This window comes from Rhinichthys klamathensis, unplaced genomic scaffold, assembly GCF_029890125.1.
Source record: "Rhinichthys klamathensis goyatoka isolate OS25496 unplaced genomic scaffold, OSU_Roscu_1.1 h1tg000121l_1, whole genome shotgun sequence".
Classification (NCBI taxonomy): domain Eukaryota; kingdom Metazoa; phylum Chordata; class Actinopteri; order Cypriniformes; family Leuciscidae; genus Rhinichthys; species Rhinichthys klamathensis.
The window spans coordinates 3,130,991-3,158,154 of record NW_026606658.1 but is presented as its reverse complement, the minus strand read 5'-3'; the positions used below and the strand labels follow the sequence as shown (position 1 = coordinate 3,158,154).

The following is a 27,164-nucleotide window of genomic DNA, read 5'->3' as shown; positions in this document are numbered from 1 at the left end:
TAGATCTGTGGTTTTGACCTAAACAAACAGCAATCTCTAAAGAAGCCATAATTTGTTGATTAAAGATGATTAATAGTGTAGTATTTTTGCTGGATCTCCTGCTTTATTTATCTGTCACTCACCCTTCTGTTATTTCATTCCAGCCGATAAAGGACATGACGTGAATGATATCAAAACCACAGTTGTCTCCGAAAGATGTATCTGTTAAGGAGTCTGGCACAACAAATGCCACATGTTTAGTTTGTTGTACTCACTGCGTAGGCAACCTCTTGAGGAACGACCAGCCTAAAACACTGTGTGTGTTTGTGTGTGTGTGTGTGTGTGTGTGTGTGTGTGTGTGTGTGTGTGTATGTGTGTGTGCATAGCAACTGTCAAAACAGAGCTTTTTTTTAAGGCCAATCCGTTATCATCTCCAACATTTCAGAGCTTGTTTTCTTTTAATTGCTAACTTAGGTCATTGTCTATGGTTTCAGGCAGCAGCACAGCAGTAGTCTGTATCAAAGGATCTCTCCCCACCCCTGTTTATAGTCACAATACCAGACACTTATAGCTACACAACATGTGCTCAACAAAATAAGACTTGAAGGGATGATTGTGTGGGTGAAATGGGTCGAAAAAAGGGGTTCATGGAGAAATTAAGCTTTTGATGCAAAAAAAAGAAAAAAAGAATTAAGGTCCTTGTACATCGAGTCCGAATTTTTAGAATACGTTTTTTCGTATTCGTGATTTGGTGGCTCTGAATTGTCAAAACACCATTCAAAATGCTTGCTACGGATGCGAAAAACGCAGAAAATCGAACCCGATTCGAATTTCTTTATGACGGACGAAAGTTTTGGAAGCAGTGTGTAAGCGATGATTGACAAAACATGAGGTCGTATTTATTTTTTAACGTGCGAAAATTTCGGATGTGAATTTCTGACTCAGTGTGCAAGGACCTTTACTGTATGTGATGCAAAAGTAGGCATGCACAACAGCCTTCATACATATATTGATGTTGTACATGTTTTAGATTGTTGTACAACTGTTTCTGATCATCTGTCTGCGGGTTTGATTGAGCACCTAATGTAATTTCTGCACATGTGTTTGTGTGTGAACAGGGGGCTAATCAGACTGCCACAGTGATTGTTTTGTGCTCTTTGAGAGACTTTAACCTGGTCCAGGAGATGTGTCAGCTGGCTATCAGAGATGTGGGGGGGCTGGAGGTTCTCATCAACCTGCTTGACACAGATGAGACCAGATGTAAAGTAAGTGCATCCAGACTCAGTTAATTAGGCCAGAAGTCACCATTTGACTCTGAAAAATGTTTATTTATTTTTTATCATTTATTTAATTTATTTTCAATATACACTACTGCGAGGATGGTAAGATTTTTTATTTGATTAAAAATATAGTAAAAACAGTAATATTGTGAAATATATTACAAATTTAAAATAACTGTTGTATTAAAATAACTGTTGTATAAATTTAAAATAAACATACTGTCCTGAATAAGACATTTTACATAAAAGATGTTTACATATAGTTCAAATAGTACATACATATAGACAAAACATTTAGACATATAGACAAAATAAAAGTTGAATTTATAATTATAATTTAACAGTTACCTGGATGATCCATGGCTGTTCCCCCCCCCCTGATGGTTGTTCATGAGTCCCTTGTTTGTCCTGAGCAGTTAAACTGCCCAATGTGCCCCAAAATCCTCCAGGTTCTGCAAATTCTTTGGTTTTCCAGCATATTTAGCATATTTGAACCCTTTCTAGCAGTGACAGTATGATTTTGAGAACCCTCTTTTCACGCTGAGGACAACTGAGGGACTCATACGACAACTTTTACAAAAGGTGAAAACATTCACTGATGCTTCAGAAGGAAACATAATGCATGAAAACTGTTGAACAGGATGAAGATGTGTACATTTTTCTTGTATTGTTTAAAGATAATATTTTTTTCATTTAGTACTGCCCTTCAGAGGTTACAGAAGGTATTTAAATGTTTCCCAGAAGACAAAATAAGTAAAATTCAAAAAGTTTACACCCCCTGGTTCTAAATGCATCGTGTTACAATCACATAATGTAATTTATTCCTGTGATGACAAAGCTGATTCTTCCAGTCTTCAGTGTCTAATGATTCTTTAGAAATCATACTAATATGCTGATCTGGTTGATTTGTTGATCCTGTAACATTTCTTAGTTGTGCTGCCTAATATTTTTGTGGAAATATTCTTTGATGAATAGAAAGTTCAAAAGAAAATAATTTATTTTAAATATAAATCTTTTATAATCTTATGTCTTTACTGTCACTTATATTCTATTTAATGCATCCTTGCTGAATATAAGTTTTTTTTTAAAGTTCTAACCCCAACATTTTGAACGATGGTGTATTTACATATTATTTTACTTTTATACTTTAGCATTAATATTAGTATCACAATGGTTGTTACCTGCCACTTCCTAATATGCACACATGATAATACAATATACTGAGACACTGTGAGTGATTTCGACATTTATATTGTCAAAATGACCATAATTACAAAATTATAACTCTTTTAACAAAGTATTTATTTGTTAAATGTAACATGCATCAGGGTAACACTTACTATTATATAAAAAAAAAAAACATATCAAACAGAAATGTGTTGAGGCCACTGCCATTTTTGTTCTCTTGAGTGTAAAAGAGAAGTTGGAGCTTTCAAAAAATTCCAGCAAGTTTTAAACTCAAACATTGCAATCATTTCTACATGACCCAGCATTAGGTATATGAAGCAGTTATTCTTATAATGGATGCTTTACTCTCCCTTGCTGTTAGATTGGTTCTCTGAAGATCTTGAAGGAGATCAGTTGTAACTCCCAGATTCGGCGGACCATCGCTGATTTGGGCGGTTTGCAGACCATGGTGTCTATCCTGGACTCCCCTGACAAAGAGCTGAAAAGCCTTGCTGCAGAGACCATCGCCAACGTGGCCAAGTTCAGACGGGCCCGCAGGACAGTCCGGCAGCATGGTGGCATCAAGAGACTGGTGAGAAACATGAAGTCTGTGCTTATGCGTTTGTGAAAACAGGTTGCCCTTGAACTCGCACAAGGAAAAGAGACAAAAGGATGGAGAATGTCGAGGGACAAGCAATAGGACATGTGTATACCAGCCTCTATTTCTCCACTCACTCTTTCTTTCAGTCTGTTTCTCCCAATCATTTTCAATGCCAGCATCAAAGGGAGCACATTGCAGGTAAAAACAGATTGAATGTCGTTCTCCCCCTCATCCTGGCATGTGTGTTTATTGACAGAGTGACGCTCTGTATGATTAGGGCTCACGTGTTACTCTGCTCTGTATATTTACTCGGGACCAGACTCGGACGTTCTCTATGTAGCTATCATAGATTAGTTACATTTAAAGTCCCAGACCACCTCTGAACAGCACGCGCATGTAATGCTGTGTTAAAGTGGCCTTTCTGACTTGACAGCAGGGAAACATGAAATTTACTCTTTGAAGGATGTGGTCATTTGTAGATTTTGGTGTGACATAGTCTGAATTTTCAAGCCCTCTTAAGTAACAGCCAATCTTTGGCTGATGATGAATGTTTAGATGAATGTTGGCAGCTTCAGGGCAGGATATTGTATTCCACATCCTGCACTGAAGATGTCATAAAATACACCATGACCCCACTAATAACACATTCCTACTCGTTTTCACATGCCACGACTCTTCTACCTTAACTGGAGTGAAATGAAAACAGTATAAAGCATCATAAGGAATAGAAATGTAATGTTAGCATGATATCATGTGAGGCAGAGTGACAAATCTGTTGCATTGTTTCAAAGTTCAAGCAGGAAACAGGAAAGTGCTTTAAAATGAGGCAACAAACTGAAGTTGTTTCTTGCAGGTGGAGTTGTTGGATTGTGTGCCTGATGGTGTGTCTCTGAGTAAGGAGCAGGAGAGGGATGTGGAGGTGGCGCGCTGTGGGGCTCTGGCTCTCTGGAGCTGCAGCAAGAGCACCTGGAACAAGGAAGCCATCCGCCGGGCCGGGGGTATCCCTCTGCTCGCTCGGCTGCTCAAATCACCTCAGAAGAACGTGCTCATCCCTGTGGTGGGAACATTGCAGGAGTGTGCTTCTGAGGTTTGCTTAAACTGTTCAAATCAGTTTTAGAATATGAGTTTAGGAATGTTTTGAATGCCTTATTGGTATTACAAAAAGAAACAGTACTAGTTTGTGTTCTGCACCAAAACCAGGGGCCGGATTCATGAAAATCTTCTCAAGAATATTCTCAAGATAAACTTTAAGAAGTTTGTTCGAATGTGCCTAAATGCAATTCTTGAAAAATTCTTAAGAAGTTTTAAGATATTTTCTTAAGAACATCTAAAAAAAAAAATCTTAAGAAGAAAATGAAAGGCTTTGGTGTTTTGTGATCGAAAGTCGGGTATTGCTGAAGACTCGCTGAATGAAAAACGCCTCTAAACCTGTCTTTCTGCGCCGTCTGCAGATTACCATAGATATCACAATAAGCATGCAAACTATTTTTGTACGACTGGCTTGACGGGAGTTAATCACTCAGCGTCATGTTTTTAATGCGCTGTGCCAAGTTAAAATAGTTATTTTAATAGGGCCTGTCTCAAGATGCAGTGGTCTTTCCCATTCATTTGCCGTATTTCTTGCGCTCTCTCTAGAGTGAATACTGTCTTGTATAGGTCTTGAATAGGTCTTGTATCTGTGTGTGCTGCCTTGCTAGCTCTAGCTAGAGATATACGTGCAAATGATTGATCGGTGTCACTTCAGAGTGCCACACACCACATTCATGGTACTAGAAATATGATATGTAGCAAGTGTTATGTTGTAATGTTTAACATTACAAACAACCCAATATCAAAATCACCATTTCCACAAAAATATTAAGCGTTAACTTATATTAATATTAACTGTTTTCAACATTGGTAATAAGAAATTAATAATATTAAAAAGATAATAAGAAATGAGCACCAAATGAGAATATTAGATTCAAAATTCAGCTTTGCCATCACAGGAATAAATTACATTTTAAAATATATTAAATTAGAAAACCATAATTTTAATTGTAATAATATTTCACAATATTACTGTTTATGCTTGTAGCTATCAAATAAATGCAGCCATGGTGTGGTAAAAAAGACCTTTGAATGGTAGTGGAATTTTGAATTTATTATTTATATGCCATGGCACTGTAAATACTACTAAATACAATAAAGTATATTTACATTTACAAAAGTATTATGAAACATAATGCAAGCTACAAATGCTACATATAAAGCCACTTAAGGACACTCAGTGCAAAGTATGGCTGAAAATAACATACTGTTCATGAAACTTTACTTTTGACTGGAAGATTGTTTTCTATTAAAGGACCAGCTTGAAGATGTGAATGACTATGATGCCAGAAGCAAGAAACCCTAGGATGAAATAAGCGCTATGTCGCTGCACGCAGTGTTGTTTGGCAAGGCAGAGTGGTTTTTACAGTAGGTGTTCAGCGTAGAAAGTCATTCTGCGTGTTTGTATTGGCAGAAGAGCTACAGAATTGCTATACAGACTGAGGGCATGATTGAGGATCTGGTGAAGAACCTCAGCTGTGACAACCAGGAGCTCCAAATGCACTGTGCCAGCGCTATCTTTAAGGTACGGCCATACACACTCAACTACACTTTTCTTTGGCAATGGATAAAAGGGGTGAGGTTGAGGTAAAAATTAAATGGCGTACTAATTTAGTCCTGGCTTTGACTGTCACAATACAGTCCACATCTCGATACTACTTAAAGCTTTTTATCTGTGTGTGGCTTCATTCCTGTTTTAGTGTGCAGAAGATAAACATACCCGTGATCTGGTGCGGCAGTACGGCGGACTGAAGCCACTGGTCATGTTGCTCAACCAAGCTGCAAACAAGCAGTTACTAGCCGCCACAACTGGAGCCATCTGGAAATGTTCCATCAGCATGGAAAATGTAGCTAAGTATGTGCATGTAACTACAGATCCTCTGCAAAAATATTTATTACATTTTTCAAAGAAATTATGACAGTTATGAACAACCGTCCTCTCAGAACAACCATAATTACGCATTATGAGTGGAAGAAATATCTTAAGCATTATATAAATTAATTTAAAGGGGGCATAACACACACAGTTTCTGCCAATCTCATGTTAATCTTGAGTACCTATAGAGTAGTATTGCATCCTTCATATCTCCGAAGAGTCTTTAGTTTTATCAGATTTATAAAAGACAGATAATCTGTACCGATTCTTGCTGAAAACAGCCGAACTCCTGGAGGCGTGCCGTGAGCGGAGCTAAGAGTCATGCACAATACATCATCGCATTATCCCTGGATAACTTTTAAATCATTATACGTTCATGTTGTTTATTATATGCACTTACGCGCCGATTGCCACCAAAACAGACATTTGATGTTACATACCGCCTGCAATTCCGACTCATGACCGGGATCTTTTATACCTGGGACTGCTCCATCTATCAGTTTCAAACGATCTGCAAATCCATCGTCGAACTTGTCCTTGTTTATAAAACTTTTTTTTGTCATCGAAATGCTGGGGAACAAACAAACACACTTGCACAACTCTGTTTCAAAAACACGTCTTTGGTGACATTGTTGATTTCGTGGCCTAAAAACAAAATGACAGCGCTCCCGATGGCCTCCGTAACCCGAACGAAGCACGTTGATGGCACGCTCTTGCTCTCGCTCTGGTTGATGTGTGCGCACGCGCTCTTCCAGGAGAAGTGCCCGTTCAAGGAATTCCACCCTTTATGATGTCATACAGGGCCATACTCGAAAACAATTTCCGAAACTTATACGAATCCTGAAGGAGTGTATTTGGCACAGAAATACTCCGTCATAAGTCCAACAAATTTTTTTAAACTTTGGCCATGTTTAGCATGTGAATCCAACTCTTTAACAGTGTAAACAAGTCAGAATGCATGAAATCGCATTAGACATCCCCTTTAATAACTACATTTATCACTGACTCGCATACATTTTCTGTTTAGCATTTCTCATTAAGTTTATGACTTTTATCTTGCAGATTGCAGATTTAAAGAAAGGTTGTTTTGAAAAAATATTACTACGATTTTGTTCATTTTTAAATAATATTCAATTCCTAAAAATCTACATTTCATTGCTCGGTCAACTAGACCTCCTGATCTCAATGTGGCATATTATGAATCTTTAGACCAGGAGGTGTCAAGTCAATGTGAGATGCGTAATTGGCTCCAGATTTGGTCATATCATGTACCACAAAGGGGTCTGGTTGGGATAAGGACAGAGGATGTGCAATCAAATACAGCCTTCATTTTTATGAGATGTCTCATTTGTTCACTTCTAACTCTCAGATTTTCCATGGCTCAGAGCTGTCACCATTGTGCATCCGAGTCTGCTCTGAATGTGGCTACAGAAGTGATTATTTGAAGAGAGAGCAAAAGTTTTTATAAACTCTGTCAATGAGCTCTGATCTTTTATGATGACTTTATGCTGAAGGAATGCAAATTGTTCTTTCACCCATACCACTAACAAAAGTTGAAGTAAAGTGTTGATTTTATAGACGCCCGTGATGTGTTAGTCGAGGCCGTTGCTCCATTAGTGCGGCTAGTGGGATCTGGAAGATGTGGAATGCTTCTCTGAAACAGTCGTGCTGTAATAATCAGGAGTGTAAGCTGAAAGACTCTTAAATCGTTTGTCATGTAAAGCACGCTGGCCTTTATTCCAACGTCACTTAGCTCAGCGAAGATGATGACCGTCCTGGAGGCTTTCCTGGTGTAATTTTTCTGGCGGCTGATGTCTTTTAAGCCAGTCAGTTTCCCCCATAAATACGAAAAACCTTGGAATCTTCATCTGGCTTGCCCGTTCTGTCACACAAGCACTCTCATATGAAAGTGATTTACACATATACTTTGCTTTGCAGTATGCGTTTGGGGACTCAAAAATGCATTATTTAATTCCACCATTACCTGTCTATAAATTATCAGGTGTTATTTTCACAAGTTTGAGGCCAAGGAGCTGATAAATTTACATTTTTAGTTTATGATAAGAGTTTTTTTTTTATGGGATTGTTATAGACTAGGATCTGTAGAAGGATCTACTGTCTGGCCCCGCACCAGTCGCAATAGAATACTATTGAAAGAGGAATTCAGAGGGAGGCTTGCGTCTGAAAGGGCCCAGTAGCAGAAAGGCCACTCTCTCTCCACCTCATAAGTCAAAACTGACAAAAGCTCATCCTGCGTTTACATCAGGCTTAGTTTGCTGAAACTAGAGGCAGGTGCCCCATGCCACATTCAATTCTCTTAATGTCCCATTAGCCAAATAAGTGTCCTCTAAGAAAAGTAATGCTCTGTAAAAACATTTAGTTGTCAAGATTGGGGCCGCGGTAATACCTCTGAAGAAGCCTCATTGAAACTTATGCTTAACAGAGATTAAACAAGCCAGTAAACAAAGTTAGTGAACACTACTGATGTAAAAAAAAAAAGGCCCGTTCACACTCCAAAAACGATAGCTAGCCTATTTAACCATAAAAGTTTTAAAAATCGTCCTAAAGAATAGTGGTATGTCACAGCTATAAAAATAACAACAGAAAGGAAGAATATTGTTGCAATCACTTTCAGAGTGTTTTTCCCCCCTAGGTGATGAACAATAAAAACACTGACAGCAAATCAGAACCCATCTGACATTAATATGGTTATTTTAATTATAGTATCATTGTAGTTATTGTTCTTAGATCTTAATACTTATAATTCTTTTGAAAATGAGTCTTTTTTCCCACAAAACAAAATGTTTCCTCTTTTTCATTTTTTCATACTCTTTTTATGGTTATTTACATATTATAGCATTGGCATTATTTGGTATTAAAAATCCTGATATGTGTGTCTGTATATCAGTCTGTCTAGTCGGTGCAAATATATGTGTTTTATGTTTGAATTCGGTTATGAAGAATAATGGATTAGAGATGCTTTTTCTTTGCCTTGCTGTGGTGAGGACAAAATCAACTCTGTTGAAAAGTGGTGAGGACAATGTCCCACCTGTCCCACCAGCAAATTACGCCCATGTATTATAGTTTGTATTGTGCTGTGTTCACTTGCACAGGTGGCTGGTTGAAAGTTTTAGATGCCAGCTGTATAGAAAATCACTGTGTTTCTGGCAGAATATTTAATGCATACTTGGACATTAAGAAAGAACTGGTTTTATTACAATGTTTTTTTTTGTACAACATATAAAGCATCAAGGTCAAACGCAGCATTTGGAATAAAACAACCAACCATTTATTTTGAAATCTGTCGAAGTAGGGGAGCGCTAGGTCATTGAGCACTTAACAGGGAATGTTTTCTCGATCCATCTGGTCTTGGTGTGCCATTTCAGAAACAATCCCAGCCTGGCGTTTTAAGGCAAAAATCATTTTAGAATGTATTTTACAGTGGTAATAATTTTGAGGTGCTTTTCCTCCTTATTTTTCTCCACTGAAAGCACACAAGCTGAGAGTCCTGGTGTTGCCAGCAGCAGACAGCATGTCTTTGTGTGGCTGATGAGAGGGCTGGCCGTGCGAGTCCAGCAGAGAGAGGGGTTCAGGGCTGGGTTGAAGGGGCTTTTAGAAGGTGGCCGTGCCTGAACAGAAAGTGAGACCTACACATATGCTGGGAAAGGCATATGTTAACCATTTAGCTGATTAATGATGCATAAAATCAAAATGGTTATATTATAACAAGAAAAATATTAGAATGATTATAATCATAACCTTAATATAATTATACACAAAGGGTGATATTCACTGGAATTTTTACTCATATAGAGCTTTTATTGCAAGATCACAGTAATCTATTATCTTTCAGCTAAGAATGCACTAAAGACTTAATTATGCAGTCATTTTTTGAGTTTCTAAATATTAATCTGAAATAGCAAAAAAAAAAAAAAAGAGAGGGTTGAAATCATTGACGGGAACTATGACGTTTAATTAATGCTATCCCATGGCGTGCTTTGACCATGTCAGAATCTATTTTGTGCACACAACATAGATAAACTACGACAGGTAAACTGTAACTAAAAATTATGCTAGAGTAGCAATGAATAAAACATTTCGGCTAAAATATCGAGAGGCAGCTCATTGCTGAAAAACTTCACTACGATAATTTATCACCTGAGGACACAACACCCTGACAGCACACCAAGTTCAAATACCCAAATTTAATTAACAAAACTTTATTTTTGACCAAATTAACACTTTTGGTTTCGATGTTTCATTAAAAATTTCATTTTGGTGAATCACTACTAATTTCCCTTATCTTCCCAGTTTGCTAGTGCCATCAAGGTGTTCTTCAGTAGCTTCATTTTGAATTTATTGACCCTTTGCATAGCTCTATCCCCCTTGATTGCTGATGTTAACTCAGACCCGCTTTACTGAACATCTAATAGGCATGAACTGGAGATTTTAATGATCTGTGCAATTTTATGCAAAAATGTAAACGTGCTCACAATGTGGTTAAAATGGTTTGGTAAAATTAGTCTTACAAGGGCTGGAATAAAGTGACATTGCAAATCCTTTTTATCTGATGTTTTTCTTTAAAGAAATTCTTAAATCTTGCGAAATGTGGTTAAACAATGTAGACACTAAAAAACCTATAAAATGAAAAGAGAAAAGCCTCATTTGAAAGGGATTAGAACTGATAACAGCACAAAATTGCAAAACAACAATACAAATTTTTATATGATATATATTTTCAAAAACACATTTTACTCTAAAACTACAAGAAAATCAAAGCCATAAATCTAAACAATTTGTGTTCCAAATTTGAGCTTAATATCTCAAAAAATGAGCTTTCAGTAAGATTTTGTTTGGCTGCAGTACCAAAAGTTTTCACTAGATGAAATTCGTCTCCCATTCATTTCCAATGAGGTCATTTTTGACCGCGAGGAGCACAAGTGTGACTATTTTTTTCAGGACCATTTAACCTTTTCGAATCATGTCCTTGATTTGTTTTGTTGTTGTTTGTGTTCAAATAGCAAGTGCCAAAACCTTTACCAAGTTTTGTACCATTCCGTTAAAAAAAACTTAACGTAAAAGTTTTCCTACCGAAGAGCACCAGAGGGTTGAGGTGGGGCTTATAGCAAAGGGTCAGTTGTAACTTGTTTTGGTTTTTACTGTTCACTTACAGATCTAAAAATTCTTCTATCCAGTCTTTCCTCAGCCACCCACTTTAAATATACTTTGTGATTTTTTTTCTTCTTCTTACAACTATAACAATGTGCTTTGAAAAGAAAGTTCTGTACTATTAATCAAAGAGTCGATGGGAGCATTTAGGATGCTGTTAGGAGCTCTAAAACAGTGCATGCTCACTCTTTAACCTTTGTTTTGTGGTAGCGACTGACAGGTGCTGTTTTATTTTGTTTCTCTTGGCACGGTTATTTGGCAGGTTGGTGTTGGCTTTACAAAAATAGACAACAACCACAGTCCATTTATCAGAGGTAACATGTAATTACTCCACAACTTTAATGTAGCATACTGATAACATTTCTCTGATGGCATCTCTGTTTTACATGCTATGTTTGCGCATAGGCCTGGCCTTATTTCTTTTTTCTTTTTCTTTTTTTAAAGCTGAGCTAATTTTGGCAGCTATTCTTTAAATTTACTTGCGAGAAAATGTTGGTTGACTTTGACCAGAACCAAATGACCTTGAACACTCTTTCCAATGGCCATCAGGGCTGCTAAGCCAGAAACCGTAACTGTGAATAAAAACAGCCATATAGCTTAACCGTACATCAGAGATTAGTTGAGGCTCCCTGTGACCACATTATATGCCTTTTAAATGTTTACTGTAGTTTACCACTACTTGGCAAACAAGGCCAGAATTGCACCAAAAGCTCTTGTTTTCTTGCTCCAAACCAGAAAATGTGGTCATTGAGCATAAATGCATATTGCGAGCAGCGTGGGAAATGTTGAGGCAATATAACATAACCGGATTTATTCTCCTCCCAGATATCCACAGCCCTTACAAATACTTCCTGTTGCTATTTATGGTTTTGAGTCTTCATGTTTTTACAATCCATTGCATGATGGAAAAAAAAATGCTTCATCTAATAATAAACAACCCATTTCATGTTTTTGTGTCCAATGAAGAAAGGTCCTTGAGAGCAATATTGACACAACTTTTTTTTTTTTTTCATGGACTTGGATTTTACCATTATCCCATTATCAGATACCACATTTTAAACAACAATTTAAGCACACAGGGGTAAAACTCACTATTCATTACAAAACGTAATTCAAAAGCTGCAATTGTATGGTTTAGAGATTACAAGCAAGTGTGTTCACATAAGAAATGTGCTCAAATATTTAAAAAAAAAGAAGAGTGCACCAGAAATGCTCATTTTGTGGAAGCAACAGGAAATGCTATTTTTCTTGCAGATAACCAATTGATGCCTTGGTATATTGAGTCCTTGTATTTGTTTTTGATTGGAAGCACTCTGGAAATTATGTATGCACCATTTTCTTGGGCTTGCATACGAGTAATAATTTCTTGCTCACTCTTTCTCCCAGGTTTCAGGAGTACAAGGCACTGGAGATTCTGGTACATCTGCTCAAAGACCAACCTGAAGAGGTACTCGTTAATGTAGTGGGGGCTCTGGGAGAATGTGCCCAAATATCAGATAATCTTGCCACCATCCGCAAGAGCAGTGGTATCAAGCCTTTGGTCAACCTACTCACTGGTACCAACCAGGCCCTCCTAGTCAACGTCACAAGGGCCGTGGGAGCCTGTGCCACTGACCCTGAGAACATGACGTAAGTCTTACCTTAAATTGATTGATTGTATCTTTACAACACTCTTAAATATGTCCTTTGCAAGTCAAATAATAACGCTGTGTATAGTATAACTATAACAGATTTTCCCTGTGTCCATATCAGACTGTTTTCACTGATTGTGTGTTACCTAATTAACCTGGATCCAAAACAGTTGTCCTGAAACAATCCAACAGCTGACAATATACAGTGTCCAATCTTGGCCCTGTAATCCCTTTCACTGTTGCCATTGGCTTGGTTTAGAATGACAAGGCATTGTTCTTGTTCTCTGTAAAAGATTCCATGTTCACCGCTTCTGCAGCGGATCCAACAGGCCCAGGGTTGTGCAGTTTGACCGGGCTCCATGCTCCACACATGCAGGGCGAGAGCCCTTAGCCCTGGTGCTGTAATTACAGGGCCTGAAGATCTGTGTTTACTCTACCTGCTGTGAGACTCATAGCTGTGGCTGGGGTGGAGGCCTTTTATTGTCTCAGTGCGGTCAGTTTGTATAAGCTGAAAAGCACTTCTGACAACGGCCATTTGGACTTGCTAAACAGAAACAGGCAGGAGAGCATAAGCACAGATGAGTATACAGAGTCTTTTTCAACTTTTCACTCTGTGCACTTGACTGTACTGTATTGAGTGTCATGCAATAAAAAGACTGTGTACTGTGCATAGTAGCAAGAAACATATTTCTATTGAGTTTCTCTCTCAGGCTGCATCCAACAAAAACAAACATACAATGTAGTCCAATTGGCCAACAAATGAGTGTTATGAACCAGCTCTTTTTTTGTGAATAAAAAAACATACTATGTATGTATAGTCTCTCTAGAGAGATACTTTCTTTCCTATATAAACAAAATGGACATTATAAATGAAATGCACCCAAGGGAATCTTAATTTAATTAAATCTGAATTGAATCGAATCAGGAAATCTGTATCAATAGAGGTGGCATATGGTTAACAAACAGAAAAACAAGTATCATTGTCTTAAACATATGCAAAGCACAAAACTGCCATTTAATTCACACATTCACAGAGATTTGAGTATTGGCTTTTTTGTATATTTAGCACATCTGACTTTCATTGCTTTTACAAGACTGTTATAGACTGCAGTCCCCTTCTTAATTAAGGCTGGACACAAATGAAGAGTGTTTTGTTCTCCTTCTCTTCAGCACCCAAGCTCACACAGCCTTTGTCTGAAAGATTAATACGTTTATGGATATGAGCAAGCACAGTGGTGTAGTAAAAGTCCACAAAGTTTGTTTTTGAAGAAATAAGTCCATTTCATTTCATTTAACTATTTGAGTGACCAAGAACTTCAGTGCTGAAGATCTATGTAACAGCTCTCGAAGAACATATTTTCTCATGGAATCTATATTTAGGATTAATCTTTTTGTTCCCATTTCCTTGTAGTTGTAAACAGAGGCTTTTTTAAATGTGTTTTAATTCCTTTGTGTTCCATGTTGATGGTTATTTTTAGAATGAAGCAGAGTAGTCTGCAAAGCAATTAGCATAGCTCGTATTTGATAATTGTTTTCTTTAGTAGAACAGCATATTCAGGCCTGTTTCTGAAATCAAGACCAGAACAAAGAATACATGATGGTCTGCCCTCCACATGGTATATAATTATCTGGAAATCTCAAAATAATTGGTGGGAAAACAAACATTACCTTTTCAAAATGATTTATTGAAATATTTGATCTTTATTTATCTATTAATTCCAACTGAATTTTCCATTGTTGTCAGAAACATGGATTTGGTGCACGTATCCCAAACTATGAACTTCCACTGCTTCACCAGCCTAGGGACTGATTTCTAAGTACATCCTACTGCTGTAGTGCTGAGTGCTTACCTGTCCAAGTGCAGGATTATGTCCTGCTCCTGAAGGATTTAGTGGCCTCTCAGGATAGCGTGGGCTCTCCCTGTTATCATGCCTCTCAAACTGATTTATTATGACGATGGGGTCGGGGGGTACGCTTGGTGTTGAGATGGCTCTGACCAGTGCTTGGCCCAACCTCCGTTCACTGGTGCCTCCCTTTGCGGCGTGGTTTAGCAATTATGACAGCATTGAATGTCGGCCTTGTCGCTGGATGCACACATGGGAAACAGGTTACATGTTATTTATACCTGACAAACGGACCGCACTGAAGAGTCATTTTCCTGTGCTTCCCAGAGCCTGACTACATCCTTTAGTAGAATCATATTCGCAGCATGAAATACAGCCTGTTCTTAAGTAAACCTCACCTCAGAAGCAGTGAAATATAGAAAGACTTGTCTCTGAGAATGTTTGACTTGGAAAACTGACTTTCTCTGGGTTTTTTCCTCCGAGTCACCGACAGGAACAGAGTTAAACGTCACGCTCTGTGCGAGTGTGTGTGTGTGTTTGTCCACGGTTGGCTATAAATATCCGCACGGACCTCCTAAAACTATTGTACGGGTCAGCTTTCGGCCAGGCTGATGTGAACATGTTTGAATGGAGTTGTTGGAAGGTTTGGAAGGTGAGCAGGGGGTACCAGCGTAAGGAACTGAGCAGGTGGGATGTGATGGGAAAGCCATGCTGAGCAGCTTTCTGATCTGCTACTGGAATGTTTTCCTCATCACACCAGGAGGGATAGTCCACTGCAAGAGCCAAACTGAACCCTGGGAAAACCGAAATATAAACATGTTGGAGAATAAATGCATGAGCTTATACTGTACACTGCGTTGTAGAATATGTAATTGGGGGTGATAAATCAGTTTGTTATATGCTTGGTGTGACGTCTCTCGCAGTATCCAGAAGTGACAAGTTGTGATTCTTCTCTCTTAGGATTATCGATCGTCTTGATGGCGTACGACTTCTTTGGTCTTTGCTGAAGAACCCCAATCCAGAAGTTCAGGCCAGTGCTGCCTGGGCCATCTGCCCCTGCATTGAAAATGCAAAGGTAAATTTATTTCTGTCCAGTATCAGAACAGGTTAATTTCCCCCCATTCATCTCCACCCGCAGTGTTTCACTAAACATACTGTAGGAGAGAAACCTCATGTTATAGGCTGCTGCCGTTGCATAGTGTTGTTTGGTGATGCCAAGTGTGTATCGTGCTATACCAGGGGAGGCAATGGGAGAATCAGTACCTGTATGGACGAAAAAGCAGAAAAGGACAGAAACAGAAGACAAAATGACTGATAATGACAAAAAAAATTATACAAGGTGGAAAGATTTGATGATGGATGCCCAAGTTGCTTTGTGCTACATTTTTGTCCATTGTTGGACATTTAAGGGAATTCATTAGTGTGTAGACCACTCTTTGAAACTCACTAGAAGCATTGTAATTTAGATAGAACTTAGAGACAACATTGATAGATGTCAGTGCAAAATTTAATGCCATTGTGGTATCGATACTTAAAGAACACGAAGAACAAGAGATGCTAACAAAGCAGTCGGTCTCATCTATATATAGATTAAATCTCATAGCTGGCACAGAGCAAGTCTGCTTTTCTGAGCCTCTTATGTAACGCATTAACACAAATGCGTCATTGTTCCTGTAGATTATCCGCACAGTTACAAATAAAAGAACATTGTTTGTATAATGTATGTTTATTTTTTGTCTAAACAAACAGTTTTCTGCTTCTGAATTTCTTATGTGCAGCTAAAAACAATGCAGGTTCACTTCATGTATTGCAATGGTTCAGAGGAGAGTTAGGGTTGGTGGCAGGACTATGTGAAATTATGTACCCATCCACGCCGGGAACCTGATCAGCCACACAGCAGCAGTTATTTAGATAAAGCCCCATGTGGATTGAGTTAGCAGCTGGAGGGCCAGATTTATGAAAATCATGCTTGAAGAACCACATCTGGGGGCTTCAAAATCCCTACCAGCACTCACAGCTGGTACTTACTATGAATCCTCTAGTGATTATGTGCTACTGTATGATTGTGCTTTGTTCCTTTACTGGCAGATGATGTTCAGCATGTAGCATGTAATGATGTCTGCTTTAATGAGGACTGTGCTTAATTAGCCCAAAGAATCAAAGTGTGGCCACATTAGCAATTTGGGCGAAATTTGTCAAATGCTACTATGTTTACCATTTGCATCTCTGCAGTCTTAGCTCTTCCAGTTTCTCTCTTTGAATGATGAATACAGTCTAGTGCCATCTGCTGGTATGGAGAGTTATTTTACCACATTCTCCACCAAGCAGGTGCAAAAAGTTCGTGAGAATTGGCCGTTGACTCTAGTATTTACAGTATGTTCAGGCACAACAAGAGAGGTGATGTGAGGTGACAACGCAATCGGCTTTCTGTGACACTAGTTCTTTTATGTTGCTTTGGATAAAAACATCTGCCAAATGCAAACATTTTCAAATGTTATACCTCTCTCACTTCCCTTAATGCTATAATGTTTTTTGAGTACAGTTCCCTCAATTTTCTCTCTCATTTTCACACTCTTTTCCTCTCCCTCTTTCAGCTTGGCTTACATTGGTTTTTGTACTCTGTTTGTGTTTCATCCGTTCTCTCATTCTCCCTCGCTCTTCCTCTCTCTCTGCATGTCTTACTTCGTGCTGTGTTTGCTGATGTGGAACTTAGTTGGGGATGTTTTTGTGGGCCCTGGGTTGAAAGGGTTCCTCAGTGACCCTCCGCAGCTGGTGGCTCTGCCATACTTCCTCTTCTGCTCCCGCTTTTCTCTCTCTCTCTCTCTCTCTCTCTATTTCCCAGTGTTCATCAGTATTCCTGTACTGCCATTTCCTGTGTGAGACACGCTGCAGATTCTCCCTCTCCTCCTGATCTTTGCCCAGACACACTAAACACAGAGCTCATCCTTTGGCATGACTTTAGAGGCTCCTCTCTGATGCTGCTGTCTTCAATGCACTCTGCACGCTTGACCTGCACTGGATCTCTGCTTCTCTTTCTGGGTGTGCAGGGTGGAAGGCTGCTTTTTACAGTGCTGTGTCCAAGGGTTTATTAGGGTTAAGCTGTGTTGTGAAATACAGGGTTATAGAGGGGCAGATTTATTTTTCTTAGGAGAACCCCAGAGGACTGCACTTTAGACTTTGTTCTCTAGGTTAGAAGGATCCGATTTACACTGAGTTGAACTCAAGACATGGTTGCATCTTGTTTTACATGACCAGAACAGAAGTAGCAACCTGTGGTACTCCATAATCATTACACAATACAAGAAATGCTTGCTTACTGAATGTTTGGCTTCATCTGATTCCAAATCCACAATGATGCGCTTCTGTACCATCAATAAAGATATCACTGTACTATTTTATAATCGTTCTAAACAGCCTGGTGCCATGCTGGCATCCTACTGTACATACCCTCTGGCACCACTGAATTGACTGGACTGGAACTAAAAGAGTAACTAAAGTTGCCATTTCTGTGTGGTATGTGTATTTTTAATGCCCACTATTCTACTGTGGTTGGCCCTCTGCTGCCTGTCATGACTTTGGCATGAGCCTCCATGTGACCTAAGGCCTTTGGGAGAAAATGTGCCCTCTATCATGGAGCCATCAAGCCTAAAACCAGCTCTACTTTACTCACACACATAACAATTAGAAATTTTCTTTTTGTCAGCCATATTTCCTTTCTGAGGTGAGTATATACTCTAGGTAGTGTGTACTGATTGAGTTTGACATGTACAGGTTTCCTGTGTGACAGAATGAGTACAGACTTGCTGAATTACGCAGTCTGTCACACCCCAAAGCATGTCTCCAAGAGAAATGTAGCTATTCTCAATAGTTCAGTGAATGATTTCACATGATAAAGCATACAGTAGCCTTCTGAATCATCCAATTTCTTGTTTACAATCACAATTCATGACAATTTCTTGTTTTCTCTGAGTTTCAGGATGCTGGGGAAATGGTGCGTTCCTTTGTGGGTGGTTTGGAGCTCATTGTTAACTTGCTAAAATCACAGAATAAAGATGTGCTGGCCAGTGTGTGCGCAGCCATTGCCAAAATTGCCAAAGATGTGGAGAACCTGGCAGTTATTACAGACCATGGTGTGGTTCCCATGTTGGCCAATCTCACCAACACTGTGAGTGCTGCTCCAGCCATGTTTCGCATTGACAAGTTAACTTCTCTGGAATTGTCCTATAAGACCCTTATGAAGTTCATACATAGTCTTTTCACAATAGGTGTAATATACTTTTTCTGTTACTGGAAATAAATAACTTGAAAATAAGTAACTGTCACTTTATTTAATTAGTCTCTCTCTCTCTCTCTCTCTCTCTCTCTCTTTGTGTGGATGTACAGGGGGACGATAAGTTACGGCGGTACCTAGCGGAAGCCATCGCCTGCTGCTGTACATGGGGAAGTAATTGTGTGTCGTTTGGGGAGGCTGGAGCTGTAGCTCCACTGGTACGCTACCTCCGCTCAAATGACCCTTCGGTGCACCAAGCGACAGCCCTGGCTCTGTTTGAGCTGTCTAAAGACCCTAACAACTGCATCACCATGCACGAAAACGGAGTGGTCAAGGTACTGATCATACTTTATGTTTGTTCTATATGTTTGCATACCAATAACCTGCTTGTACATCTCCTTTTATGCATTGCTAGCCGCAAAAACCTCAGCTTGCATAGTGCAAGCAGAGTTGGCACACTGCGGTGTGTGACGTGAAAACATCACTAATAAGCTTTGAAAGGATGTATTTGGACTATTTTCAAGCAACGAGGACTGGAGAACAAGGCATGTTTTCTTATTTTTCGAAGTGAGGTGGGGGTGATGGGTTGTGGGGTTGTGGGGTTGTGGGGTTGTGGGGGTGGGGGGGGGATGGGTGGCGGATATAAGAGTGTTTTCTAACCGTCATGGGAATTCAGTAAAGCAAACAGCAGTGTGTATTCTGAGCTTCACTCCGCCACCCCCCAGTTATCCCCTGTGCCCTAGCATGCCAGGGCTGATGAGCATTGAAAGACTGTTGCGCGGGGAACGGTTGCTCAGCAAGCTGCTGGGAAGAAGGAGCAGAATGTGACTGTGGCATGACTTTGGCCAGGGCAGACTGGTCTGGAGTGACAGAACACTGCTGGGATACTTTCTGAGTGGCAGTTTCTGGAATCCACTCAATATGGCACTCAAATCAAAAGATACACACTATGTTAGACAACAATGCCTTACATGGACTTTAAAACTTTCCGTAATAATTGCTCAATTTACAAGTAACTAAAAAGATTTATGTGTTAGGTGTGATGTAGGTTTTATTGTAGTGCTTACAGGGTTATTTAGGGAAAAATGCTCTCCACTAATGCCAAAAAATCAAGCATTTCAAGATGTGGCTGTTAGAATGACAGGTCTAGACTGCAACTGCTAAACCTAATGGATCAGTAACACTTTACGATTAATCCATTAACTAACATTAACTAACAATGAGCAATACATGTTTTACAGTATTTATCTTTGTTATCATTATAGTTAAAGTGCCCCTATTATACTTTTTCCGGTCATAGTCTTTTACAAAAACGTGATTTTTCTCCGCTCAAAATGTTGCATTTTTTATGAAACTTGCCTACATTCAAGTGTTGATAAAAAAAGAATCCATGAAGCTAGAATATATATATATATTAAGCAGAGGCTCTGTTTCTTTTGATATTTTGCATGTTTAGATATTCATACAACAAAATAATCTGGGGGCCATGAAAATTCTATGCAAATGATCCGAAATGCTGGTGCTGACTGGCAACTGTTTTTTGTTAAAACACTGGCGGGGAAAGAGTTAAATTACAGTTAAATGTATTTTAAGCATAAAAATGAATACCTAAATACTGTAGGAACATAGTAGTACTTAATGCAAAATATATATATATACACTCACCTAAAGGATTATTAGGAACACCTGTTCAATTTCTCATTAATACAATTATCTAATCAACCAATCACATGGCAGTTGCTTCAATGCATTTAGGGGTGTGGTCCTGGTCAAGACAATCTCCTGAACTCCAAACTGAATGTCAGAATGGGAAAGAAAGGTGATTTAAGCAATTTTGAGCGTGGCATGGTTGTTGGTGCCAGACGGTGCCACAACCATTTCTAGGGTTTACAAAAATTGGTGTGAAAAGGGAAAAACATCCAGTATGCGGCAGTCCTGTGGGCGAAAATGCCTTGTTGATGCTAGAGGTCAGAGGAGAATGGGCCGACTGATTCTAGCTGATAGAAGAGCAACTTTGACTGAAATAACCACTCGTTACAACCGAGGTATGCAGCAAAGCATTTGTGAAGCCACAACACGCACAACCTTGAGGCGGATGGGCTACAACAGCAGAAGACCCCACCGGGTACCACTCATCTCCACTACAAATAGGAAAAAGAGGCTACAATTTGCAAGAGCTCACCAAAATTGGACAGTTGAAGACTGGAAAAATGTTGCCTGGTCTGATGAGCCTCGATTTCTGTTGAGACATTCAGATGGTAGAGTCAGAATTTGGCGTAAACAGAATGAGAACATGGATCCATCATGCCTTGTTACCACTGTGCAGGCTGGTGGTGGTGGTGTAATGGTGTGGGGGATGTTTTCTTGGCACACTTTAGGCCCCTTAGTGCCAATTGGACATCGTTTAAATGCCACGGCCTACCTGAGCATTGTTTCTGACCATGTCCATCCCTTTATGGCCACCATGTACCCATCCTCTGATGGCTACTTCCAGCAGGATAATGCACCATGTCACAAAGCTCGAATCATTTCAAATTGGTTTCTTGAACATGACAATGAGTTCACTGTACTAAAATGGCCCCCACAGTCACCAGATCTCAACCCAATAGAGCATCTTTGGGATGTGGTGGAACGGGAGCTTCGTGCCCTGGATGTGCATCCCACAAATCTCCATCAACTGCAAGATGCTATCCTATCAATATGGGCCAACATTTCTAAAGAATGCTTTCAGCACCTTGTTGAATCAATGCCACATAGAATTAAGGCAGTTCTGAAGGCGAAAGGGGGTCAAACACAGTATTAGTATGTTGTTCCTAATAATCCTTTAGGTGAGTGTATATAAATAAGTATAATGTTTAAGTTAGTTAACTTAAAGAAACCTTACAAGTATACTTGCAGTATAAAACTACTAAACTAGTTTATACTTGTCTACTTTTTAAAAACTAAACAATGTGCTACAAGAATTTAACTAGTAAACTATCAATATACTTATAAGTTCACTTGTAGTATACAGTTCAAACGAAAAACGTAGTTGTAAATTATAGTTACACTTAAAGTATACTTAAAAGTATACTTTTATACACTAAAAAGTGGGCCAATTTAGTCCCTGATAGTATTGAAATTGTACACTTACAAGTATACTTCTAGATTGATAAAGTATAAAGTATACTTAAAAATATACTTGAACTTTACTTGTTTTTTTACTTTAATAAATTAACTTGAAGTACAGTATAAACTTACTTTTTGTTAGGGATGATATAACTCTATAATGTAACTTATCTAGTGATTAGCACAACCCCTAAACAAGCTATTCAGCTGCAGGTACAACAGCTTGTCACTGATGCAGTAGCCTTAAAGGGACATCTTTTATATTATTTTCCCTGAAAGATTTATAGTAGTACCTTAGTACATATTAAAATGTACAACTATGCATATCTTTTAGGGGTAGATAGTTAAGTTGTCCCTTTAAGGGTACTCCCCCAGTGACAAGCTGATGTACCTCTAGTCTAGAGATACTATTTTTGCACTTTTTTTCTGACAGTGCAAGTCTAGGAGGTCTTTTGTAACCTAAACCAACAACCTTCATTTACTCAGACTGGACTAAACCTAGACCCCAAATACTTTGTATCTGACGAATGTGCTTGCAGTTAACACTAGTGAACTACGTATTCTTCAATAAAAGATGTATGACATTTTATTTTTGCCATGTACACTGCAATTCAGTTTGGGCGGAAAAAATAACATGTTTTGCCAATATTCAAATTGAACCACATTTTGCTTTCCCAATGAGATTTTCACATGAGAAAACTGTTTAAGTGCTTGTACATACAGTTAAAAGCCTCCCCCACACCCCCAATAACAACTGGATATAAATTATGAGAGTGGTTGTCGTGTTGCAGCCAAATATTTTTTCCCATGTTCCTTTAATGGTGTGCTGTAGTCTGATGTGTTGGTGCCGTGAATGTGGTTCAGTTCAGCCCATAATTGGAGGCTGGACTGAACTTTGGATGTTCCAAAAGAGTAATGTCCAATTTGCAAAAGTCGTTAAGGCGCATGTTTTTTTGCCCGGTTCAAGCAATGACAAAAACTGGACAGCACATGTGTTGCACCAACCAGCCTTCAATTGTGCCATCACTTGTTCTGATTGACACATTTTCTGCTTCAACCTGAGCACAACCATACATTTAAAATATGATATATAGGCTAATGTGACAGAAGACGTGTTAAAACAATATTTCCTACCATTGTAAATGGGTTTCGAGAGAGAGTTTATCGGGGAACGATGTCTGCACTGCAATCTAATTTATGAAGGGGTGTAAAACTCAAGACTGCCTCTTGCTATTATTGCAATCGTATTTCAGAGTCAGAAGCTCTTGTACACCCAACAGCTTAGAGCTGTAATGATTTCCTTCGCTCTCTCTCCCTTTCTCACTTTGCATACTGTGCCCTCTCAGACTTATGTTCTGTCTGTAACTTTGCTGCTTGACGTTCTTAATGGTGTAGAACTCAGTCCCCTAAGCTTTAGCAGAGGAAATTAAGCATTGAGAAGAAAATATTTCACACTGGAAAATACATTAGAGATGGTCTCAGCACCCTCCAGCCTCTCCAATTTCTGCCTTTACACTTTTTACACAAATTATTTAGACTCAAAAAAACAACTTTTAATATTCCATTTGAATATTTCATAAAATATGAAAGAACATTTTAAATGGGTTCTGAAACAAAAGCCTTTTTGTGATTTTACAAGTGTGTTACACCTCAGAAAACAGACGTATGAAAGTTCAGCCCACTTGAGAACTAATATGGCTAGGTTTGCTGATCTCTGAAAGACATGTTCAACATGTTGTGTGTATGAGCGTCCTGTAGCATGTGTCAATTAAACACGCTCCGTTTGATTTGACATACGCTCAGTATCTCAAAGCTTTCATTCGGATGTGCCTCGACGTTGTGGCTGATGCACAGAAAACTCTTTTCATCCGTTCTCCCTTTCCCTCCAGCACACCGCCACAGCTTTACAGATTGTTTGTTGAAACCATAAATCCTCGCAGACAGCTTTAGCTAGATTTTTCTATTAAAGAACTCCTTTCATAGGCAAAAATACCTTTGCGAAACAAATTACAAAATACAAACTGTAATTATCTGCCATTTTCATCAGAGAGGATTCCAACTGGTGCGAGTTGCCAGATCCTAGTAATTTTTTGTGGACTGCGAACCTGCGCTTGACATGTGTGAAAGTCCTCTGATTTTGCTACTGTCCTGAGCCTGTATGTTTTCCCTTTTGTGCTGTTGATGTGTTTGCATTGCATGCAAATGAGCATAAATGTGCAAAATATGAAGGAGAGATATAAAAAGAGCATGATTCAGTCTCGACCTGTAGAAATATTCCATGCGTTTCCTTTTAGTCATGGTCTGTGTGTAGCAGGTTAAAGCTGTTGTGGATATGGCAAGCAGATGACGTCCTTATACACACTCAGGCTATTCAGTCTCCCTTCACTCTCTCTTTCTCTCTCACTCTCTCGCTGAGCGCTCTGATCTGGCTACTGTAGCATGTGTCTGAAGTTTGCAGTGTTTTATGTCTTGAAACAGCATGACTCGACCCTCTGTTTCGTCTGAGGTGAGGAATGCAGGGTACCTCAGGTGTGAGAGTAGAAAAAGTTTTAAGAGATGTGTTTAGATGACATGAACAGCTTTAAGACTTTAGGGCTTTTCACACTTGGGTTATTCTAAACCCTGGGTTTTTATAAGCTACCGTTTCAGACTTACATTCCCAAACCCTGGGGTTAATGTTCTTATTTGCATATTTGTCTATCAAGTTTATGGACTTTTCTGACTATAAAGGTAAAAATTAAACGGTCTCTTCTTCACTTCGATAGTTGTGTTTTCTGTCACTATTTGACATTTTTCCCTACTGTACAGCATGTGGTGTTTGTTTGACTGTACAAGACACGTGAAAAGAGGGACGCGATTGGCTGCATTGTTTCACACTCTACAAGTTTGGCACCGCAATGTGGGGTTAACATCTGCACGGTTTCTAAATTACAAGTTTGAAACGTTCCTTTATCCAGGGATAAAAGCAGGGTTTAGAGCAATGATAACCCAAGGCTAAGATCAGTGTGAAAAGCAGTTTTCTTAGCAAGTCATAAGAATAAAAAATAATAATAATAATAGGGGCAAAAGGGTGATGCAAAGGTTTGGAGAAATGCAACCCAAAACAGTAGAAAGGAAAGAAGAGATGCATCTTCTTTTGCTTATTTACATATAAATAAGCACATCAGTAAATGTCCTCTTATATAAAGGAGGGCTGGGTATTTATACAGATGTCCCAATTCAGTTTAATCTTGTTTCATTTCAATTCCATATTTGATTAGATTTCAATTAATTTCACTATTTCAGTTGTAATGTCCATTTTGCTTAGAATAAACTGTATCTCTCATAATGTGTAAATACAGTTTCAGGCCAGTGTTGTTATTTGTTGTTAACTTAAACTAATACAAATTTCAGTATTTTGAGCTTAAATAAAATAAAATAAAAATATTAAATGAAAAACGTAGAAATGTTGCCTTGGTCACTAACTAAGTTTTAAGTACTTAAATTACTAAAACTGAAATAAAAGTGTTTTACTGAAACAGATATAAAACATTTGTATATTTGTTTACTGAAACTGAAATAAATCTGTTGTATGTTTATTTTGTGTGCAGATCACAACAACAATTTCACAGGTCATTTAGGACACAAGACATTTAAAACTGGGTTCTATAGTCCAGCAATGGTGTGAATGGTGAAGGAAAGTGAAATAGGTAAAGAGTGAAAGAGGATGAGAACAAGGAGAGGCGGGTGAACGGGGGGCCTTTCTCCTCAGGAAACGGCAGCTTACCGCTGCTGCACTTAACACCGCAACACCTACATGCGTGACATAGCATGTGTGTGCAAGCATGCGTACATGTGTGAGAACTTATGTACATGTGCTTGTACTGAATGAGAAGCCTGGGAAAACATGTTCTCACTCTACCTTCCTGGAGGTCAGGATCCTCCCACTCTTGCGGTGTATAAGACAGAAGAAAGTCTTAGAGGCTCTCATTCATTTTTCAAACATGAGGCAAGTTATCATGTTACTGAGGTTTGGGAGTTTTTAACAAGTGGGCTATTATAGTCTGTTGAGAAACCAGCTGGGAGAGCAGAGAGGGGCAGGGGTAGACAGAGAGCAGTGCTTATCTGAGGCTCCGCTCCAGGCCCTAGGAGCCCCTGTCTGGCCACGGCTGAATAACACTCTATGAGTTCTGGCAAACGGTGGCTGACCCTGTCGCGGGCATCCTCTGACTGCTCACAAAAAGCAGCTTGTCTGAACGTGCTGGCATGTTGCTGCGGCCTCGTGCTTGCATCCGTTCGCCTATTCGAGGTGTTTTGGGATCTATTTTAAAACGGCAAATCCCAGCTGAACATGATAACTGATACATTCAGCCTGAAATTATGTAAAGAACTTGGAAGCGGTTTTAACAAATAAAGACTCTACAGGAGGAGAGATGGTTTTTCCCAGTTTGTTGTGCATGTCAGTTCAGTTCAGGAATCTGGTGGAGCTCACAGATAGAACATTAGTTTTTCCATCTGTTTATTCTTCACTATTGAACTTTTAGCAGGGAATTCTGGAAATGTCTTGCTTGTCTCTGTTGGCTCAGTGTTGTCTATATATAAACTTGGTGTGTGTGTGTGTATAACATGAAAAGAGATCAAACTTTGCTCTAACACACTTTACACTTTATACTGACAGCCAAATCCACAAGCACTGATACTGATTTAGACATAATTTTAGGGATGAACTGTACTTTATATTGGTGTCATGTTGGTTATCGGTTCGGTAACGCTTCCTTTAACAGTACAGTACTTACATGTACTTACAGTGTACTTACCTAGAAAGTACTGGCTAATATATGGTAAGTACATGGGTTAGGGGTAGGTTCAGGGTTAGTACCTAGTTATTACCCAGTAATTATAATTACTATAATAAGTACATAGTAAGTACATGGGTAACAGGACTGTAAAAGGAAGCGTTACCATCGGTTCTTAGTTTCAGTTTATTTCACAGTACATGCTCGTACGTGTATTTACAGTGTACTTACCGATGAAAGTACTGGGTAATATAAGATAATATTAAAGCTGCAGTCCGCAGTTTTTCCTCTTTGTCGCCATCTCTGTTCGAAATCTGCAATTGCAGTCATTCGCAGAATTATAAACTTTACGTGAGTTGTACTTCAACACTCTCG

At 39.0% G+C, this 27,164-nt stretch overlaps 1 protein-coding gene across 1 annotated transcript in view; it reads left to right on the top strand.

Annotated features, from left to right (window-relative positions):
* The window catches only part of odad2 (outer dynein arm docking complex subunit 2), a 94,181-nt gene that overhangs the window by 61,796 nt on the left and 5,221 nt on the right, over nt 1-27,164 (top strand). Inside the window, exons 10-18 of the mRNA XM_056255533.1 lie at nt 1,098-1,244; nt 2,809-3,018; nt 3,881-4,114; nt 5,531-5,641; nt 5,817-5,971; nt 12,548-12,790; nt 15,597-15,711; nt 18,613-18,801; nt 19,020-19,241. Coding sequence (XP_056111508.1) covers nt 1,098-1,244; nt 2,809-3,018; nt 3,881-4,114; nt 5,531-5,641; nt 5,817-5,971; nt 12,548-12,790; nt 15,597-15,711; nt 18,613-18,801; nt 19,020-19,241 — 1,626 coding nt within the window. The remainder of the gene's footprint in view (nt 1-1,097; nt 1,245-2,808; nt 3,019-3,880; nt 4,115-5,530; nt 5,642-5,816; nt 5,972-12,547; nt 12,791-15,596; nt 15,712-18,612; nt 18,802-19,019; nt 19,242-27,164) is intronic.